Source organism: Anneissia japonica, unplaced genomic scaffold (genome assembly GCF_011630105.1).
Source record: "Anneissia japonica isolate Jap-2015-1 unplaced genomic scaffold, ASM1163010v1 scaffold2692_len624387_cov171, whole genome shotgun sequence".
NCBI lineage: Eukaryota > Metazoa > Echinodermata > Crinoidea > Comatulida > Comatulidae > Anneissia > Anneissia japonica.
Genome location: NW_022742695.1, coordinates 120,900 through 145,281, shown reverse-complemented (window position 1 = coordinate 145,281; position 24,382 = coordinate 120,900). Strand labels below are relative to the sequence as shown.

The 24,382-nt window shown below is 32.0% G+C and overlaps 1 protein-coding gene across 1 annotated transcript; it reads right to left on the bottom strand.

The window, feature by feature from the left end:
- Positions 1-2,367: 2,367 nt before the first annotated feature.
- LOC117119235 (protein dachsous-like) lies at positions 2,368-23,887 on the bottom strand. Its single transcript, XM_033264045.1, has 2 exons — positions 21,563-23,887; positions 2,368-2,500 (listed from the first exon to the last, which is right to left on the bottom strand). The coding sequence occupies exons 1-2, from the start codon at positions 23,303-23,305 to the stop codon at positions 2,390-2,392; spliced, it is 1,854 nt and encodes a 617-aa protein (XP_033119936.1). The 5' UTR covers positions 23,306-23,887; the 3' UTR covers positions 2,368-2,389.
- Between the last annotated feature and the right edge of the window lie 495 nt (positions 23,888-24,382).

Sequence of the window (24,382 nt, the reverse complement as noted above, 5' to 3'; positions counted from 1 at the left end):
TGTAATAATTAGCACGTTGAAATAGGCTAGTAAATAAGTTTAACTGGGTTCGTAAATAATATTGTCCTCAAAATATTGTGGCTGAGATATGAGCCGATTAAACGTAGAAATAGGAAACCTAGAAATATAATAAAAACGCTGAATAGTACTCCAGTGTCGTGACATGCCGACGTTGGTACGAGTAGGTTAGTCTACAAATGTCACCTAAAGTAATTGATTTTACGCGGCAGAACGAAAGAAGGAAACTCCGCTTTTCAGTTGTCTCAGGCGATTGATTTTTGACAAACAATGACCTTTCAGAGGTCAAATTGCTGTCAAGAATATGAATTGGCTGCTTCGCAGCAAAAATAGATTAAATTTTAAACAAAATGTTCTATACAATCATCATTAGACACTGAATGTTTTAGATATGTATTATATCTTGTCATAGGTTTAATGTTTTTTAACAATCTAGATAATTTGTATTTTAGTTTACTATAACATCTTTTATAAGTCATAATGGTTTATACAAGATGGTATTAGTAACTACAACTGATGAAATATAAATTATCTTAAAGGTTTTCAAATGGTTCCAAACAAATTCGGCCCTCGTAACTTTTTAAAGTATACCTGAGATTTGTTTTTATATTTTGTAGAAATTTTCAACACAAAATCCATAAATCAAGATATGTGTAACATTTGTTTGTAAATTACATGTACAAGTAATTTTTCATTCTTATACATTTCTTCATGAAATAAAAATAACCTAAAAAGACCTTTTATCTAATGTACTGTAGCACTATTAGTTTAGGATAAAAACTGACTCAATACATATTATATGAGCTTATGAAGTTTGCAGAGAATTAAATACCACTTAAAAATCAAGAAAGCAAATAGTTTTCCCTGTAAAGAGTGATGAAACTTGGTTAGTTGATGTCCTTGTATTGGCTTTAAACAGCATTCAAAAGCACACAATGAAGGCAATTTGGAAAGCAACTGCTGAAAACAACAGGTACAACATTTTTTTTCCCGACAAGTAGAAGTCTTATAAATGTTACCGAGAAAATAATGTATGCACAACACTAAATGCTTCTTTTGATGAGCTACGATGTGATTGGTTTCTAAGCTTATGGTAAAGCATGGGACTTAATTGCCCATGTTGCTCATTACAACACCAGCCTACACAACATGTCTGTTCATAATTTAGTTCTGATAATCCTTTGAGGAATCCTACTTTGTTTATTTCATTAACTCTCCATTCCAGAACTTTTGAATAATCAACATTTCTATCTTTCATTAGGAGCTTAATGTTTGAGTGTTAAAGTTCATGGCTAATTATTGAAAACGGTAAGAGAAGCGCAAAAACAACATAGACTGGTATTGGCTGAACATGACATTTTCAGAAATTCTGTGAGGGTGGAATAATGATAAATGATTGCTTCTTAATTATCCAGAAACTGAGGTAGGCTGGTGAGAGCAAAAACAATTTACTGTTTCAAAAATTATTGGCATATTGACATCTACTATTTCACTTTCCACTTGATTGTCTGCCTTTTCTATCGTTTTTAACATCTTTATCATCGATGAAGGTATAATCAATATTACTTAATACATGGGTGAGTTGTGTACAGTTTAACTCTCAATGATCATTGATATTACTATATGAATAATTCCAATATCTCACATTAGGTAATAATTATAGCTGACATTGTTTGATTGGTAGGAAATCTATACTTAACCCCAGGCAAGAGTTGTCATTGTGAGACGATCTATACATAATCAACATGATGCAAAACCTATTACATTAAAATACTCTGAAAAATATGCTAAGATGTTGAGGTAGATATAATGACATCAACAATGAGTATGACAGAAATACCCATACAAAGTGAGCAAGAGTACTTTGGAAGGCTATATGTCATGAACATTATTCTGTACAAGGCCCCATAAAATTATTAGATTATCATTATAAATAATTCAAGGGAGAGCGATGAGGAAAATTTCTATTTTCGACAAAAATTTAGCAGACAAAATCAGATTCAAATTGCTTTGATTATCAAAAGTCAACTTGCTTTGCATACAATTTCTATTACTATGAAGAAAGCGTTTGTTATTACAAATAAAATGGATTTTTGAAAAATAATAAGGGTTAAGACCATCAAAATACAGAAAATTTTACATTTTAATAGTCTAATTAATTTTATATTTTTGGCTTTGAACAAAATTCCGAATAATTAAGTTTTAAAAACAAAATACAATGCAAGTCCCTATCCAGAACATCATTTTTTTTCTGACAAAACTGTGATATACCTAAATATGGTCATGACATCACATCATGACCATATATAGGCACATCATGACTATATATGGGCACATCATGACTATATATGGGCATACAACATTGTTTTTGTCAAATAAAATTTGATAATCTTAACAGAACTTTTGATTGTTTATAATTCAATTTGAATCTGAATAAACAATTTGTATGAATAAACATTATTAGTATTGAACTTTGACTTACCTGATTGGTACAAGATTAATCAAGAGATGATCAAGAAACATGCAAAGAAAAAAAAAAGAAAAGAAACATATCATTAATAAATTAGATTTAAAAAAGAACATGAGAATACACAAAAATAATAATTTAAACTCCCTCCAAGTTATTGGCTTTAATTAATTGTAATTAATTAATCAACTCCTTCTTATAAAGTATTATCACAAGCAAAAAACATTGTATTCTATATTTCCATGGGTTTAGGTACGAGCACTCAATACACAGAATGGGTCTGGCTCCAACACCGAACATTTATAATTTCTAAGAGAGTAACTGGCAGATCAGATCGAGTGGATGCTTATAGGAGCTATTTAATCCTTATTGTAAAAAAAAAAACAGAAAAATAAGGATTTATAATACACATTTTTGATAATCTTTTAAAATGTTTGAATATAATTTGAGCAATAATATGTTGCTATGTCATACGTACAAAAATAATAATTTATAGCCTAGTATGTTACAACAAAATCTGAAAACTGGAGATGAAATGGATAGGCAAAAACTATACTGTGGACTGTTCATGTCTCTATCTAAAGTTACTGTAGATTTTTTTTTAAATATATATTTACTATGAACCTTGGTTTAAAGTAGGTTAGGACTCATGCCAGAACATTGCCAGCAAGTTATATTGCCAACAATTTGACCAAAGAAGCTGGTCCTCATTCTATAAATAGATAGTCTAGTTTAAAACATCAAGTCTAGTTTAAAGACCCCAAAAGCCACAAAAATTAATCAACCATATCTCAAGTTTTTGTACTGTCTGCCAGCTAAAAAATGAGAAAAAAAAAACCTTAAAAATTCAATAAAAAGCATGAATACTAATTTAAAAAGGATAACTTTTGATAATGTCGAGAAACAGATGAAAACAAATTAGTTTCTGCCAATTTACAGAAATTTAAAAAAAAACTTAAATTGATTACTAGCAAATTTAAAAGTTTTTGCAAAAGAATACAGGAGAGGTATTTAACTGTATGTTAATTGCATTCAATTTTAAATTAAACTATAAAATGTAAACACATATGGTTACTGAAATATGAAATTGAACAGACAGTACATCTTCAAAAACAAAAACATATCTCACTATATTCAGTTTTAAACAATATAATTTTAACACAAAAATAGCAGGCATAGCAAAACAAACTGTAAAAGAGATCAAGTTAGGTGGAAAGATGGTTTAAATATTGTTTTTTATTGAATAGCCAATAAATTTCATGCAATTACTAGTTTTACTTTTTTAATAAATTGCAAATATCATCTTAAAGGCCTACTTTAGCGATTTTTTTAAAACATTATTTGTATAGCATAAAATTAAATTAAAAACCATTTTACCATTTTACCATTTGTTTAACATTTCTTCAATATTCATACTGAATGTTCAAATAATTTCATGTGGTTTTCAAAAAGAAATATTAATATAACTTATATTTACACTATTTAAAAAAACTCATTTTTGTAAAAATGTAACTACAAGAATAATTTTTGTTGCATGTAATAAATTTTTATTACTATCTTTATTTCATAACATAAAATTTAGTATAATTAATTATACTTAAATAATACAATTTTGATTCATTTTATACCACAAACAAAAATGATTTTCTATTATCATTTTATACTGACAACATCTAACTACTGATGTAGGATATTGCATTAATTCATAATGTATAATAATTTTATTACGAGAGTTGAAATGGATTACATGAGCAGCTGCATCTCACAACCTAATTCTCGCACAACTCCAAGGTTACTGCAAGATTATTACATTAACCGACATTATCGTAAATCAGACCAAGCAATACATTCAAATAATTAATTCTACGTTTTAAAGTGAATGCTTGAGATTATCTACTTCATGAGAAAGTGGAAAAAAAGAGAAAAATTAACAATTAATTTTAGATTAATTAATGGGAAATACTGCTAGTTACTAAATTAAAAACAGGGACACGTTGGAGTTTCTTAAAAGCCTGCTTATTATTGGTCCAGTTCATTTGATTTATTATACATACAGTAAGTCACTAAAAGCTCCATAAAATATCCTGTTACTGAAAATATTCAGACACACTTAGCTAGGTTGATGAAAAAGGAGTTATTCTGAAACATGAAACAATGTAACGCGGCAAAAATTGAGCAAAGCTGTAGAAAACAGTCAGATATAGTAGAACACATAATCCCTGTCCACACCAACCAATTGTATTTGAAAAAAAAAATGTGACATGCCTCAATATGGTCATGATGACATCATACCATGACCATATATGGGAACATCATGACTAAATATGGGCATAAAACAGTTTTTTGTCAAAGAAAATTTGAAATCTGGACTGAGTTGAAGAGTTTAAGTTTCACATGTCCTCATCCACTGTACATTAAGCAAAACATTTTTAAGCAGGTTGCTAAACTTTATAATTATTGCTTTCGCTGTCTTGCAGAAGAACAGATTTTGTTTGATAAAAGCCTTCCATAATTGTAAATAATGATGTTACTACTTCTTGCAAGACAGATGCATTATTTTTTTTCTTCAAAGGCAATTATAAATCAAACCAAATTGTTATTCCACACGTCATTCTGCTTATCGTAAAAATTGTCTCTGTAGTACATTTTAACGAGCAGGACACTTTTGCTAATGGTACACCTTATCCTATCAACTCCCCTTGAAACATCTTCAAGCGTCATGGAAATTAGAATGACACAGAGAAAAACTTGCACACCTTATAAACGCATACCCAGGATTTCAAATAGAGGCATGCTGAGTATTATATTCTCTAGTAATATGAAAGATAATTCACAAAATCGGACCAGTATAAGTGTTGTAAAAATTTTTTTTAAACAAAGAATTCTAATCAGATAATGGACTTTCCTTGACAAATTAATGCTTGCCAATTAATATGTAAAATAAACTTAGTTTTCCATTTACTTGCATTAATTTACTATTAATTCATTCTCATTTCTATATGCCACTGCCTTACTGTACAATAAGAATGAACCACTCAATCTTAAATATAAAACTAATTTTACATGAAACAAAAATTGATAGCACTCTCACTAAGCTGAGTAAGAGCTTGTATTTGCCTAGGTGTTAATTCAAAGTTACAACAACTGAAATATCAAAGTAGAAACAAGAATTATAGTTGGCTCACAACATGGACACTAAAGTTACTGACACTTCAAAAGCTTACTTTCTTATAAAATGTGGTAGGGAAATTGTATAGAGCAGATTAAGTGCCTCACTTCCAATTAATTAGTGAAGAAGATGAACCACTAATAGGGTCAACGTTTTTTTATACCATACAGGAAATCATCTTACTGATAATAATTAAATCACATCAAACACTGCAAGTTCAGGTAAAAACTTCACCAGTATTAGAGTGACATTCAGACTGATGATTTTTCACACCAAAAAATTCTAATTAAATCAAAACCAAAAGCAAACTTTGGTATACGGTGTTATATAAATACAACTACATTACATTACATCTAAATGACTAATCAAATCTAAACTTTATCACCTAATGATTATATTCACGATGCTTTCATTTGAATGATGAATGGCACATTTTCTACAATATTGAAAACATGCGTTTTGCTTATTTTTACACATTAAACAAATCTGCAGGTGATGCTACAAAAGGGTTAGGAGTTCCTGTGGCTGTATATACACATGACCGGGAATAGCTGCTTTAGTCAAACCTTGCGCTATTTTTACCTTAATTTGCTATGTTTAACTGTTCTGTTATTGTCATGAATCCATTCCCATGTGAATTCAGACCAACTGTAATGTATATATTCGGGTGATGGGAGCCGGGTATCCATCCACACCTACTAACTCGTTAGTTCGTGGAATTATAACAGATAGGCCTAATAAACTATCCTACGATATGGTACAGTACCTTTTTAATTAACCATTATTAACAAAGACAAAGCTTTCATATAATTTACTACTGTATATATTAATAATTATTAGGTTTTGTGAAAAATATACGTTATTCCATTTCAGATTCAAACCAAGACCCTTCAATCATCTATAGTTTATACTCCACTAAAGACCACGTAAAATATTGTTATTTTCATGTTCAGGATTTGAAATTATTTTACGGTGAGGGATTTGCTTTTATGTTGACAAGCAAAAGACCACTCTATAATGCAGTTTATAATAATAAAAAAAAAGAAGCACAAAAATTTAAAATAAACATTGCATGATACACAACTAAAAGATAACAACACTCCATAAGACTCGAAAACAAGAGAATAAAATAAAAAATAAAAAAAACATGTACTTCCTAAAATTATTTCCCACTATTAGCAGTCAGCTATATTGCTTTTTGAAAATTTGGTTCAGAGTTGATGTAATTACTAACCAAAAAATCAATACTGTGAACTAGATTATTAATGATGATAAGATTTTAATTGTTTTCTTTTGTGAAGATAATCACCTCAAACAAAAACAGTGGGGATTGAATATATGACAACAAAAGAAGAATGCCTCATGTGATTCACTACTGTAGTGAACCGTGAATAACCAACAGGTTTATAATACGTTTATAATAAGGCCAAATTAAATTAACTGCTATTTTCGTATTCCCACCCTCATCAAATTTTGGAGCCTTGTGGAAGAATTTACTATTTGCTATTTTTTTAAATAATCATTTATTTCCATAAAAAGTACAAATAATGGGAGTCTTACAAATTGTTGTCAAAGCCCAAGAAAAGGTAGAAACATAATGGCAAAACACTTTACAAAAAGTAATTTTACTTCTTTTATAAAAAAAAATAATAATTTTGATAATTTTATCAGCCTGTTTAGACAAGATTTATTATACCTTGTTTAGCAAACCGGCCGACTGCAAATATTGATTTCAAATAAAATATAATTTTATTTTTGGCCAATTAGCGCACACCCCGCCGACACCACAAAAAAGCGTAATTTCAGAAAAAAAAGTTTTTCTTTATTTTTATTATGCCCTCCGCAGCCTTGAAATCCCCAAAGATATGTATACTTCTTCCTAATTATATAAATTTGAAGCATTTAACCATGTCCTATTTCACATTCACCAATAAAATTTTATTTTTTATTTTATCCTCCATCTGGATGATTTTGGCAAAACTATTTGCTAAATAAAAAAAACAAAATTTTGTTTTTATATTTATTTCTAAGAAAAGAGTTTAATTTCAAAGAAAAGAAAACCAGAGTTTAAGAACCTGCGATTTAATATTTGTTTGATAACAACTCTTAATTATTTTGTCAAACTGCAATCTTGTAATCGTTCTAGTACACTTATTCCACAAATAAACTTACTATTAGTTTAAGTGTGCCTAGTGTTCTATTTAATTTAAGCCTGGTTCATGTTCTATTTGATATAGTGCTCTCAGAAAGCATGCTGCAGATATACTACTGTCTGTGAATAAGATAAACAATTAAATTCAATTTGTATATTTAATTAAGTTATTATTTTTTTACAATTAAAAATCTGCACGAAGAACAAATTTTCCAAGTTAATTAACAGAAATTTAATTAATACATATTTTGTTGATTTAATTTACATATATACAGTTAAGTTGACTGGTTATCTATTTAAATATTTATGTAGGAAAACATCTGTAAATCTGATCTGTTTCTGATTGGAAGTTAACTTTCAAATGAGCTTTTTGAAAAAAAAAAGTAGATTGATTTTTTCTTATACTTTTGGCAGGCAGTTTATATGAGATGAGAATGATTAAAAGCCTCTTAAAAACTTTAAAAGTACAAGCTCTCTATGGTTTAATACAGTTTATTAATAAATATTTTACTATATCAATCAAACACCACAGTAGGCCTACAGTAAATAATAGGGTTGACAGCAACTAAGAGCATTTGACAATTACTGTACCAGGGATAGAGTACGGTACCACAGGCCTATTTCTCGCCACAGTCGACAAAATAAGGACAGTACTGTCACCATGAAAAGTTGTTTAAACAACTGAAGTGTGCTATGGTTTAAACATCATTAAATCTCGATAAAAATACATTTAATTACCGAGAAACCTATTTCTTTTGTTGTGTGTTTCCATTGCCTACAATTAATCAGACTTCAATTAAAAAGTGTGGAACTAATCACATTTATATTGAAGCTAAGCAAAACAGAGCAACAAGTCACACGCTAGTCGCAAGGCTAGGTTTGCCAATTCAGGGCCTAGGAATCTGGGAGCCTTGGAGTTGTCTAAACTCTTTAAGACTAGTAAGCACAGTCAGATTAAAATGAATAGGCTCATCTCACATCAAACAAAATAGCTTTTCTACTAGCTCTTAAAATTCAAAAGTATTGTTGTAAGATATCCTTGCCACTAATCCCCCAAGGTGCGCGCCAATAGCTGCTAATTAGCCGACTTCGAAATATTGATAATATTTATTTACAAAAAGCATGGAGTAAAAGTCAAAAGCTGCCATTTTACCGAGTATTACTCGGTAATACTTATTAGTAATACAGTAATACAATGCATACTTTTATGCAATTGTTCTGTCTTATAGTTCTAATACAGTATACCTTGTTGATTTTTAAAATGTACCAGAGTACCGATGAGATGTTATTATTGTAAATAATTATTTGTATGAGACATTTGAATATGTAATTATCCATACACAAAGCACAGATCTCTATATACTGAGGAAGATAATTTTCAGAGGTTGTGATTTAAGGTGAGCGGCTGCACTCTGACGCACCATGCACATCTGAACTTCTATAATGGTATAACAAAATAGAGCATCTTGGGTTTGAAAATCACACACCTTCAATCTACACAGTGTCCATGATTTCTGGAAGATATATTTCTTGGTTTGCACTGAACACCACCACAACTTTGATGACTGCAGTAGGCTAGTATTAAGCAAATACAGTACACTAACTATTCCATAGAAACTTAAAACTTCCGGCCTCCCCAAATAATCACTCACCTTAACGAATTAAGGTGTGCATTTTATACCTCACCTACCACTTTAAAAAACAAGCACTTAAAATAGGAAATTATTGCTCAAACAATAAAATTGATTGAACTAAAAATTCCAGTCTATTTTGGCCTAATTTTAACTTGCAGCTTGGGACCACTGATAGTCATTATTGTTCATGCCTGTCAATTAGTGTATAAAAAGTAGAAAGGTCATTAGCCTCAGGATTCAGATCTACCTCCTCAAAGGTAAATTGACCCATTCAAATCTTGGGTCATTTTGACTTTATTGAAGAATACTGCAAGCCAAGAAGCCATGGTAATGCACAAAAGCTCCACTAAAGCCCATGAAATGACAAGATCCTCAAAAGTACTTCTTAAGTCCAGTCCAGACTATCAAATTTTATGTCACAAACAAGTAAAATGCCTAAGTATGGTCATGATGTCATCACATCATGACCATATATAGACACATCATGATAATATATGGTCATACAACAGTTTTTTGTCAAAGAAAACATGATAGTGGACAGCGATCTCAAGCGAGATTCTTCAACATTATTTAGACCATTTACACCAGGTTATCTTCTGTTAACATATTCAGCAATTTATATTATATTACTTTTTGTAACCTCATAGGGCCTACTGTACTGTACTTTCACCTGGTACACTGCCATCCAATAATGAATTGCTGTTGGAGAGGGCAATTCTGATTTATAAAGTTATGAACCATGGTTTGCTTGTGTCCTTGTACACTTTATGTATGGAAAAAAAAAAAACAACTGTAACAAAAAAATAATAATTATTGGCCCGCCGCAGATATCTTGCTTTTAAAATCGGATTCTCTATAATGGAAAGTGAGTGACAGGTAGTCGATCATCCTGGCTTTTATTCAACAACAAAGAGAGTACATTTTATGAGAAATATGATGGATTTCTGCAAATGCCTATGTGACAGGTGCAACAAAACCAAGATAAAAATATAAATTTTCAATATGAAAGCAACCATGCATACGGCACAATTTTATTTTTCTTTTTATCTAAAAAAGTATAATTTTTCAAGGTTACCTAATGTTTTTATTTTTCATTCCAGAATCTCACCAAAAATAATTGATAAATGCCACAAAAATAACCAGGATGAAGTTTAGATCTATTCTAATTGATGTAATAAATTAAAAGAAATCAACTAACATACAATTTGGTTTCAGTTTAAATTGGTGGAGTATGTACCAGAGCAGAAAAAGAAAGGCACTCTTATAATACTACAGTATCACCAAAGTTTGATATAAAAAACTTTAACCTTAACTTTAGTAGTAAGGCAAAGTTGAATACCCACACTTTGTCAATTTGGAATAAGTAAAGTGTATCCCTATACAGCTTGTACTTGGTTTGGGTATTGTGTTCCCCTTGAAGAGGGCCTTAAAAGTCGCCAACATCTCATTGTGTCCATGACTAGGTATTATACTACAATCAATACTATACTCTGGAAATGGTCAAATATTGATCCAGTTTTTGTGTGTACAACACCGTATCTTTCATACAAGTTTTATTCTGTTTGCCTATGAACACATTTTAAATACAACCTTACAGTGACCAGTTGATGACTGGAGTCTGTGACGTATTGAATATACAATAATTGATTATGGATCAGGGATAGACATGTCTACCTTAAAGTACAATCAGGCAACTATAATACAATTACTTTAATCAGGATATTTTTACACTGTACAGTACTTCACTATAGGACATTGTACTGTACCATACTATCACACTATGGGTCCTTTTCACTCCAAATTATTAAAGGATCAATTCAGTATTTATACTTTACGGCCTTCTGTACATTTACAAATACTGCACTGTACTATGGAATTTTAACCAAAATCATTTGTATTGCACAGGTATCATCCAACATAGTTGACCACAGTGGTAGTTTGCAGTTGATAAATAGTAATAGTAATATAATCTATCAATATATAACATTGTCAAGCTCTAAACATACTGTACATATCGTAGTACTTCCAACAAAATCTAATATAAACTAATATATTTACACAAAAAATATATATATTTAGCTGGCCCACTACTATATGTAGTTTGAGCACTGATGGCATGGTATTACGAGCGCTTTTAAACTGCCTTGTTACAAGCTTGCTAGTTTCATAGCTAAGGTTCAATCTCAAATTTATCTGAGCGATGGAGAATTCTCTTTAAAATTTGATTTAGATTAGATGTGTATAAGAGACAGCTATATATATATAATTATATATATATTAATATAATTCCTAGGCCTTAGGCTTAGTATAATTTCAAATTATTTTGCCAAAATTTTAAGAATAAATAAATAGTTTTATAATTACATTCACAGCAATTCTTTTTTCTAATGTGTAAGTGAACATTAAATTAAATGGTATGTAATTATGAACACTGACTACACATTCTGAAAACTCAACAATGTGTACAGATAGATTGTTCAGTGAGTATAAACCCATATTCTATACAGTATCCATGCTGATGTCATTTACTAAATGTAAATGAATTAATTTGATACCAATACACATAGATAGACCTAATGATTTCACTTACAGCTGTTAATATCTCTGTTGAATATCATACAAACAATTCACATCAACAATACAATGATATCCATGATTTTCGACTGTGTGAACAAGTAAATGAGGTGTGATGAAGATACTAGGCTATCAATATCTACAATAACACCACTTGTAACACATCGCTGCCAGGGCTTCAATAGCTTTTGTCTTGTCCAAACCCACTGCTCCTCCTGGTTCACACGCAAGTGCATTCCACATTGATAAATTCAATTGGGTATCAGTAATTGATATTTGTTTTCTGCTCGACACTCACACATTTGCTTATGATGGACAGATTGCACTGTGAAATGCTAACGATTAGTATCATATATACCTTAGTGTGTAACTATATTGCTATTAAAACAAAATTGATCTAGTTCTACCATATAAAAAACTATTAAACTTCTAGTCCAATAAACCATGGGTTTCATCGTTAAGTTTTTACATAAGATGAAACAAACTCCGATATAAGTGATACAATCCATTGTGATTCAACATTTCAAACTTTATTAGTTCATATTTAGGAATGTATTACAGTAGTTTATCTTCCTGAAGATTAACTAATAAAGTTTGGCTTGTACTGTATCACATTTTTTTAAGTTTGTTTCATAATATTCTAGCCCCGTACTAGTCAAGATCTAATGTCCTTACATTCATTTTATTCATAATTTATCATATTTATCATCTCCCATGCCAGACATTTTCGATATGTTGCACTTGACAATCTCTCAATGTTTAGGTTTGTTTTCCAAAGTTCAGTTAAATTTATTGGCTTTGTGAGAAATTTTAAAATTTGATTTAATTTATACACCAAATATCAATCAAGAATTTATTTGACGAGGCCTACCATAAAATCCTAAGTCACTTTAACCTGGTATATATTTACAAAATCACTTTAACCTAGATGTAGATAATCTATCACATTTCATAATGTTGTTATTTAACTACTGTAATTATCTTATGTTCAAATGGAAAACATCCATTTAGGCCTACAGTACCATTCAAATATTGAACTTTACTAGTAGTCCAATTAAGAAAGCATCTTATGATGCAGCACAATGTTATTTCTAATTTGGGACACTCTTTAGATCATTGTGAGAATATTAAGCATGTTTAGACACAAAAGTGTGTTTGACGAAAAAGAGGGGCGTAGCCACCTTTTTCAACCTAACTCCCCTGGTTTGAAACATTCAAAAATTTGTATCTCAATAACAGTTCCCAAGTTTTTCGTTAAACACCCCTTTTCGTGTCCTAGAAATATCTGTTGAACAACATATCAAAACTAATTTTAACTCCGGACCCTGCCTTTAAGAAGTAGGAGACTTGCTAATTCAAAGTTTTGAAATACATTAATCCACAAGTTTTTAAAACCTTTTACTGTACATCAATTTTAAACAGAAAAAAAAATGGAATTGATAAAAGATAGAATTGTAATTTGAATTGTAATAGAATGAGTACAAATTTGCCCTACTGCAGTAAAAGGTTCATGTTTCATATTTTGAGTTTTTAGAGCAAGGTGTGAACAGACAGAGAGCTGTTTGCAGTTTACGATGCCATCTTGCACATACACCCCACATTTAATGTCACCGTCTATTTTGATAAATCATAAATACCGAATGTTTAATGAGACCGGCTTGACCCCACTGATGGAGAATGCTCCCAGATCTGTAAACACAATTGACACTATGCCTGTACTTGAAATCGCACAGTCAAATGTTAAACATTCAAAAAAATATTAGACAGTTTTTTTTTTTTTATTAAAGGGCATTTTCTCAGAAGCTCCTCATAACTTGTTCTGGACATATTCTTCTTTCTATGGTTACTGTATTTAAAAAATTAATATCCTCAGATCTTTGTCCATGATTGGCTACGATATGATGAGTTATTAAACAATAGTAAGGCTATCTTGCTAATTTAGACCGAAGTGTAGAGCTTAGGCGTACTGATGTAGTATGTAGTACTTGCGACTTTAAAAAGCAGCGTTAGTAAAGGGTCATTAGTGTGGGGCTTGGCGTTGCAGCAGACAATGGTAGCAACGTGACTGTTTGCGCAACTTTTGATTTAGGTTCAAATAAAAGTTACAGGTTAAACAAGCACAATATTAACAAAAAAAATTATTTGTCCTTGAACAATACAAAATTTTGTGAATGGCCATCGACCACAATATTCAAAGAAATATACAAAATATTATACATAATATGAAAGATTTACTCTCTGTCATAGGACACAAACTGTAATTTGCACTCAGTGAATACTTTACCACAGTTGAGTATTGTATAAATTTCACTGAGCTGCTTTGAAAACATTTAGATAAAGGCAACTTTATTGTCATGTATCACAATCACAAAACATGAGATTTTGAATGCCTAATATTGAAAGTGTGAATAACTGTGTTAAAAAAAAATTCATTTCTGAGTGTTTTTTTTTTTTCTTTCTTGTTCCTATTTTTTTAGGGTCAAATGGAGAAACTTTATCCTCCTCAAGACCAAATATTGCAAAAGAAAAATGAATGTAGATGGAGAATTCTCTTTAAAATTTGATTTAGATTTTGACATCTTCAGTGTGAAAGTCAACAAGGATAACCTACAAAAGTCCAGTTATTTTTCTAAGGGGGTTTTTTGGTGATAAAGTGGGCAGTACATGAGTGACTTCACTGAAAAGTGTGCTGCGTTCTTTACTGTAGAAATTGAACACACTGCACATACTGTAGCAACAACAGTGGTGCATTGCAACTTGCATTTCAGTACTCTCACTGGAAGAACACAGGCGGAGTTGCACTGGAATTCAAATAAATATGAAAGCTGCACAATGGAACCCATAATTCAGCAAATACAGTCACTATTTTTATCTGCAAATTGCAGCCAGTAAGGATTTTTTAAGTAAGTCTTTAAACTAGCAAAAATAACTGCAATAAAATTTTCTCCATGATTTAAATTTGTCAAATAAAAAGTATTCAAAGCTTTAAAATTAAATAGTTTTAAGATTTTCCTGATTTTACCAGAGTCCGTGTACAGTCATGCAAATATCAATTTAAGTTGTTTTATAAAATCTACGTACAGTAGTAGGACTAGTACTAATGATGATAAAATTGAAAAGGAACCACAACATTTTTTGAACTATCAATAAAAGCCAACACAAAATCTAATACATTGCCAGATGTACCTGAAAAATATATCACATAATATTATTTTTATAGTGTGAATTGCTCTGTTTTTAATCAACAGTTAGATCATAAATAATCAAAACTTATAATAAATATCTGATATCATACATAATTATATGGACTTTACACTTTATATTAGCTACAGGAAGGAAAGTTCATGTGTTGAATATGATCACCAGACACAACAAATATACAAGGTCACTTTTCATATGTCTATCACACACCCATCTGCACATACAGTACAGTCAGTACACGAAATATGAAATACGGATGAACTTTATTATCTTTCATTATTAATAACAAAAGAAAAGCATCTTCAGTTGGCAAACGCCGACGAAAAACGTTAAAATCCGGAAGAAAGTCTAAAAATTTCATGTCGTTATTATCATTATCATTTTAAAACATCATATTCGAAAACACTATATCGTCATTTTCTATGAACATAAGAATTAAAAATATGAATACTATCATGGATAAAAGAATTATGCAGACGGTTTGTGTTGTTACGGTGAGTGTTGAGACTAAGACCAGATCTGTTTAGAGAAGGAAACAACTGCTGCTATACTATTTGTATATCTAAAACATGATTTTATTTTTTTCATTAGTAAAAGTATTACATTTTTTTATATCAAAAATATAAAAAGATTAATACCCCTAAATTAAAAATAACTTTATTAAAAAAAATTTAAAAACACAGTAGCAACTGCTGTGAATACACATTTGTAATTATTTAGAAAGTTGACAATATTGGAGAGGTAAATCCACAGTGACAGATTTCTTATTCATTTAAATTTATTAAGTAAATTTATAAATAATTAGGTCTAATAATAATTATTCCTATCAATAAATTAAATAACCTATGGTTTTTATAATTTACTATATCTGTACAGTAGTGCATCGTATCTATATTTATTTTAAATCTATTCAATTTCACTTGATTTATTTATTATTAAATTCATTACGGGTTATTATTACAGGTAACTTTGATTACCTTAAGGGCCTTAAAGGATGACAATTTAGTTTTCATTATTTATAAATCAGAGCTGCAAGATATAAAATATTTTGACATAAGGTTTAGGAAACAAATGAAGGCATCAATTGCCAATTATAATACTGAGATGCGACTTGACATGTGATATGCCTAAATATGGTCACGATGACATCACATCATGACCATATATAGGCACATCATGACTATATATGGGCATAACTTAAGTTTTCCATCTATCAAGCGATAAGAGTCTTTCCACAGCATCCTATTCTACAGACTTTACATTTTAAATCATAATCACGGACAAAATTACGAGTCTATAACAATAATTCATATCTGGAATGTACTTATATATGACAGTGTGATAGCTCTAAGTTACTTTCCTTCATTTATAAGCTAAATCTATGGGAACTGAAGAGAGCAGAAGCCCCATTTAGCATGCGCTCATAGGTGAGTTAGTGAGCATTTGTGACAGGTGAGATTTGTATAAATTGTACAATGTATAATGAATGTTGATAGTAATATAATGCATACGAGAATATGTGCACGTCAAGGAGATAAATCACAGGTTCTAACACATTACATGCAGTAAACGTGAACCTGCTCACACAAAAATGATCGTGATCCACACGCTGATCCTAAAAAGGTCTACAGTACGACTGGGAAAATGGGATCAACGATATTTGCACATTAATCACACACATCAGGCATTAACATGAATTATGCATTGATTTTTCACACAAAGTGTTTCAATGGTGTGACATCCTTGCAGTACCACATTTGAACAATGCAATTCTAAAGCATTTATGAAAATACTATAAAAGTTTTATGCAAATTTTAACAAAGAAATTAATTTAAAATTATTGAATTTGACAATTAATATTATTCCTTTTGAATAAATTTTTATCAAATTTAAGATCCATAAAAAATGAATGTCATAATAAATACAAAATAATTTTCGTTAATGGAGCTCCCACCTTTGCACTCCAAGGTCCTTGGTTCAGTCATGCATTTTATGATACTGTACAAATCCATTGCCTACTGCAAAGAATGAACAATATTTCAGACGCACTACTTTATCTGTCAGACCCATCAGATATCTATGTGACCAGACAGTAATGATATATTTGTTGCAATACTTTGTGTGACACATGTGAAAAGAATCTGATGTACTGAACTACTTTACCAAAGCTGTTCGAGTCTACACTGTTCCATACTCCTACAGTGTAGGATCACATTATACTTGCATGTTGTAGTTCACAAATTATTATTTTCTACTAACAGTATTGTTGCATATAGAATTTAGAAACCCTCCTTTGGGACAACCCTATTCAGGGCACACACTAATTAAGGTGACACTTTTTTGGTCGCAAATCAAGGGGGAAAATATCTTCAACACTACAGTCAACTCCTATTCTGGGGGGGCACTCCTAGTAAGGGGACACTTTTTTAGTTCTGAATAAATAGGTGTTCTACTGTACTGTAGTACAATACAAAATTCTAAAGGCAGCTAAATCATTAACAAAGAAAATAACCACACTAACGAATTCTTAACCACAATGTTAGATACCACCTCATTTAATTATCAGTGACAACAATTATCTCCATCACCATCAACATTTATTAAAGCTAAATAATTTAACACAAGTTTGCAGACATTGAATCGATGCTCAATTAATAATCTGCCTTGTGAATATCTGCAATACGTAGACAAGCGCATCCATATCACAAAGTTCCTGCAAACATCAGTTTCTAGCCAACTTCCGTAACCCCAGTAAACCCCCCACTAGATTTAATGATCTTATATACAGTAGGTACCAGATATGCTGTACCCGAAGGCCAATAAAAAAAAAGGCTGAAGCACACATAGGGGCTACTGGAAATCAGTGGAATAGACTAAGAATTGCACTGTTATGTAGGCCTACAGTATACAGTAAATTCACATTACTACATTATTACCAAATTATTATTAGCGAGCTTTTGAAATGGACGACGCGGGGAGATGCGATGGGGAATTCAGTTAACCATCGAACGTCGTACTATGCACTTCCCGTCTCAACATCAAAGCTGTTTCGATTTACAGGACGATGCGCTCCCTCGTATCGCGTGATCAATTATGCAGGCGCCCCAGCGAGCGCGTATTTATAAAACTCACGTTGCCGTAGTCAACACAACGCCAAATCGCTTAAAGCTTGTCGTCAAATCCACACAACAAATGTATTCTTAACACGGGCCGCAAAAAAAAAAACATTGTCGGGCCAGCCACATGTGGCTCGCGAGCTGCACTTTCCCCACCTGTGGTATATAGACAAAACTCCAATCTGAATTCATTCGTTTTCAAAACTGAAATAATTTTAGTGTTATTCTTAATTCCTCAATCTTATACAAATATTTCACAAACAGTAGTTAATATTAAGCTGTATGTTGCTAGACATTGGTTCTTTTTTTTATCTAATCTGAAAGGAATTATCCACCCATACTTAAATTTTCTTTAGGTCTGAGCATGGTTTGAGGGTTAAAGCATGTGAGAACTCAATTAAAAATGAAACTTAATAGTTTCTCAGGGTGATGATCAGGTATACTGGTGAAAGCTGCTTTGGAGGCTACAACAATGCTTGAGCTTCGCTTGTTCATGCCATAATATACCAAATACAATTCTATTAAAGGATTTTGTATTTGTCAATGTTTACAGTAGGTCTGGAACAATACCTGCCCACAATAGTCACAACTACATTTTCAGCTCAGCTGGCATGCAAATTACAGTTGTAACCTATTACTCATAACTTAACAAGAGCAAGATGGCAAAATGATGGGAATAATATAAATGGCTTTCTGTTGAGGTCACATCAATGCCATAAAAGATGTCACATAAGCCTACTACATCTTAGAAGGTCGGAAAAAATCTAAGTATCTTTCGTATTACACCGCCTGCGTTCATCTGTCATTGCCTCAACTTCTTGGTAAACACTCTACAACTTTCCACAAAGGCTTAGTTTCTGTACAGTAGATCTAGAGTTATTCTATTTACATCATTGAAAAAAAAATGACTATTTCTATTCTGACGTGCTGAATAAATAAACGTCTATTAGTCTAAATAACTCAAAATGAACCTAGTAACATTTAAATTGGACCAATTTTACAGTTTACTGTCTGTACATATGACAAGTTACTTTCATCATTATTACAGTAGACCTACTATTTCTGAGCAACACCACTTCATCATAATCTGTCTAGGGCATACCTTTTTATTGTTTCGCAGACTCACCACCTACCAATTTAAAATAATTTAAATTGTTCACTGCTAGTGCACATGTCACATTGAAATATCCAAAAATAAAATATCAAGGGCCTGTATTTCTCACTTATATAAATTTAAAGCATTATTACTCCCAGTACAACACTGTTTAATAGATTTTTTCTTTGTATCTTCTCCTTCGTCTACATTACATGCTTTGGGCAAAAACATTTTTTTTTTTCACCTGTTCCTGGTACCTAGAAAAAATAAGGTTTAAAAAAAGTCTTATCCTCCATTTATTACATTCATACCACAAAATGTGATCCAGACAAAATAAAAATATGAGTAGTGTTCACTTGTTAATTGGCATTCTAGTATGAACCCACTTTTTGTTACTGACTATTGTGTAAATGGACCTTTAGGTGGGTATGTTTTGTAAAATAACTAATTAAATGTGTGAACGAGTATCAATGAAATTAAGATTTACTTGATTTAATGGTTGAAGAATACTTAACACATTCTAATCAAATAATGCATCTGTAGGCCTATCATTCTTTAAGCAGTTGTGCAATAAAATTTGGACAGAAGTAAGTTCCTTTGATGTTGCCTGCAGTTACCTTCAGACCACAATAAAAAAAACTACCATTATTCTTCCAATTTAGCAATACTGTACAATTTGGGAGGATGCTCCCTTTGATGTTACCTCCAATTATCTTCAGGTCACAATAAAAAATACAAATTTTATTATTTCAGTTGTTAAGCAATAAAACTTGGTAGGATGTAAGGTTGCTTTGATGTCGCCTTCAATTAATTAACCAGGTAAAAATTTTAAAAAAGTATGATCTATTGTCTCCTAATTTTCCATACTTTGTTTTTTACAATATAAGGTAAGATATAATTCATTACCTGTTCAGTATTTTTATCTTTCAAGTAATTCTTACTTGTAAGGATTTCAAATTTAATTCAGTGGCTTGAAACCTAACCACTTAATCCATACTTTATCCAAACCCAAAATGTCTATTTTAAATACAATCATTAAATTTTATAATTTTATACCAAAAGATTTACATTAATGATATTGGTTTCTTTCAAAATTGCTACACAGTACCTGTACAAGATTTTTATAAGTCTCACTTGTGATCTAAAATTCAGGCCTGGAAAAAAAATGTTATGTCTCTGACCATGAAAATTGTCTCAATAAAATGTCTCCAGCACTAAAGGTTTATTTTATTTTTTCCTCCAAAAATGCCTCCGAGATCATTTGGTGGGCGCCAGTAGCACGGTCGTGCACTTTTTCCAGCCTTGCTAAAATTAATTAAGAACATTCTGCAACTTTACAAGTTACGTTATGCCCCTATTATTATATATAATAAGACACTGTGTGCATCTAAGAATCACACAATTTACTGTCAGTAACATTTAAAGAAATATTTTAATAACCATACTCCATTGGTGCACAAAAATGCACAGAAAATTGTACTTTTCATTGAGTTTAGAAATTATTTTCACCACATATTTATCTTTGCTTTACCTTCTTTATATTTTATTCAGTTATTAGAATATTCTATGGTATATTAATATATATTGAATTTTTATGTGTTTATAACAAGTTTCCACAACACCAATAAAAAGTGAATTAAAAAATATCAGTACACAAATTTATGTCCATCATTTCCATGGATAATTATCTAATTATTATTTATAAACACAATATACATTCATAAAATCATAACAAAGTAGATTCACCCAAAAATAGCATGACCAACATCAGCCATTTTGTAAGTTTGGCGCAGCGGTTAGGGTTGTTTCTCAACCTAGAGTTCGGAGGTTTAATCCCTCGCTGTGTATTCCGCTTGTGTCCTTAGGCAAGGCAGTTTACCTACGGTTGTCCCTCTCCACCAGAGTACACATGGGTACCTGGAAGGCTCAAAACACAAAATGCGCTGATTATCGCTGCAACATTATGGAATTCTCCCCAGGGAGTATGTGTTCCATACTGTATGAGTGATTATGTGAAGCGCTTAGAGGCCTTGTTGGTATTAAGCACTATACAAGTCTAACATATTATATATTATATATATTATAGTAGTTTTTTTTATGTTAAACATGATAAAAACTTATTAATGGATACTAACCTGAAGCAAACATGTTCCATTAGCAATATCTTCATGAACACTGGCATTGTACGACGATGGAGTAAACTGCGGTTGATTATCATTCACATCACGTATAGTCACATGAACCATCGCACTTGATGACAATGACGGCGTTCCACCATCACTTGCAACTACCGTAAGATCCACGACGGAGGAAATTTCTCGGTCCACTTGAGAACTTGTAGTAATTAGTCCAGAGACAGGATTCACATGGAACCACGATGCTTGTGGGCCACTGGCTATGCTATAGGTGATCTGAGCATTGACGCCTGCATCAGCATCAGTTGCTCCGACTTGGGTGACAAATGTACCTGGGTCAGCCACCTCTTGAATTTGAGGGTAGTAGTCAGATTGGTCAAATTCAGGGGGATTGTCATTCACATCTAATATCTCTAAAATGAAATTTTTATGGGCGTTGAGCGGTGGACTACCGTAATCATTTGCAAAGATGGTTAAATTGTAGTATGGTGTCTGTTCACGGTCGAGAACACGCTTTATACAGACCAGATAGATTATGTTGTCACTTGTTTCAATGCCAAAATTACCATTACCACCGGTTAGAATCACACTAACATTGGTTAATTCAGCTTCATCCGGATCATTGACAGAAACACGGCCAATATAATCACCGGGTTCAGCATCCTCTGAAATTTTGGGGTTACCATCATTGCTAAAAAACAAGATCATGATTGTCGGTGCGCCCTCGTTAATATTTGTTACTGTAATAGTTACGAAGGCAGTGTTTTCCAGTGGATCAGGTGAGCTATCCTTAGCTACAACAATTATCTCATGAGTTTGCTGGACTTCATAATCAAGCGGCTTATTCAAGTACAAATCACCTGTTAAAGGATCAATTCGAAAGATTTCATTAGGATCGCTCTGCCTTCGATTGATCTCATAAAAAATCCGTCCATTTGGACCTTCATCAAGATCTGTCGCTGTGACAGCTAGGATCCGTGTGCCGACCGGAACGGTTTCATTCACAGTTGCTGAATAACTTGTCAATAAAAACATTGGTGCGTTATCGTTAACATCCTCCACATTGATGATAAGTGTAGTTGTGCCACTAAGAGACGGATTACCGCCATCATAAGCAGCGATAACCAGTGTGTACTGTGCCACTCGTTCTCGGTCTAATTCTGATAGAAGTTCCAGGTCCAAGAAAAGTGTGTCTTCACTTGGAAGAGATTTTGAGGACAAGTTAAAAGTCCCTTCTTCATTTCCTGATAATATTTCATATCTCTTTATGCCATACACGACGCTATCTGCATCCGTCGCATAATCAATATTTAGGCGAGTTAATGGAGTAGATTCAGAAATATTCATAACTGACGACGGATTTGGAAATATTGGCGGATTGTCGTTGATATCAATTATATCCACTTTTACTTGGATTACGTCATTAGACACTGAAAACACAATAAGTTCACAAGAAGCAACTGTCTCCCTGTCAAGTATTTCCTTTGTTTTTAATGTTCCATCCAATTTTTCAAAAGCAATATAGCTAGTACATTCAGATATATCAAAAGAGTTTTCATATGGTGGATTGCCTAAAACCCCTATGATAGTACCCGCCGGAAGTCCTTCTTCAACTTCAAAAGTAACATCCGCCTGACCATTAGTAGTTCTAGCAAATATTATTGCTATGAAACAAAAAACAATGGAAGACTTCCAATTAAAGGAAAGCTTAAATGGGTGATGACAACAAATTAATGAAGACATCTTGCTAATATTCGTTTTTCATTGAGTGCATGAAGATTTTCTGTTCTTCATCAAGAATATACCATTGTATTAGTTGGTTTCAAGTTGTCTGGCTGGTAAACAAAAACATCCAAATCAATTGCTTTGTCCACAACGAAATCGGTAAATAACATTCAAAAGCGGTATACACATTTAAGTGAAAGCTCAGAATTCCGCTAATACAAGCACATCAGATACTAGTTAATATTCCGTATAAGCTGTGTAATTGTAGGCCCTCCTGGGCTTAGCTGCAAACATTGTTTCGTAGCCTCAAATCGAAATATCAGCCACAGCCATCTCGACCTCACGGCGGTGATCGGGCAACACACTACTTACAGTACTTAACTATCGCGTCTTCCCTCGGTACGGTACTTGCTAAGTAAAAACTTTACCGTTACCATTCAAACAACATTATTTCTAAGTAAAAGTACTCATTGATGACACTTACAATGTTGATACATATTGGCCAGTTTGAGCATGGTCACTACCAGGTTACGTTACACATTGCTTCGCAAGCTTTATTACAACTGCTACAATACCTGCTCAAACTGAACCAAACACAGCTTGACAGTTGATTTGCATGACAGAGGCCAAAAAGCGGCCTATTCGAAAGAGTCACAGTGGTTAGGAGAATAATAGAATGATCAGCTTTAGTAATTACAGTCTGAGGGCGGTAACGTATTCTCACCACCAGGGGCGGATTGCTATAAGTGGTCAGTTTTCAGTTTCAGTTTTTATTGCCACACACTTTTACAACAGTGGCACACACTAATTAGTGGTGCGTTAAAACTTACTAATCAAATAACAATATAAGTGAACAAAAGTAAAATGGGAACACAAAAGTAAACAGAAAAATCAGGGAATTACAGTGTACAGTATAATTGTACTTAATACATACCGTATACATACACATACATATAAATATTGCATATAAATACACACATAAATATACATGCATACATATACAAACATACGTATAACTACACATACAAACATATATAAAAACTCACACACCACACACATACATATATATACATACACATACACACATACCTGCAC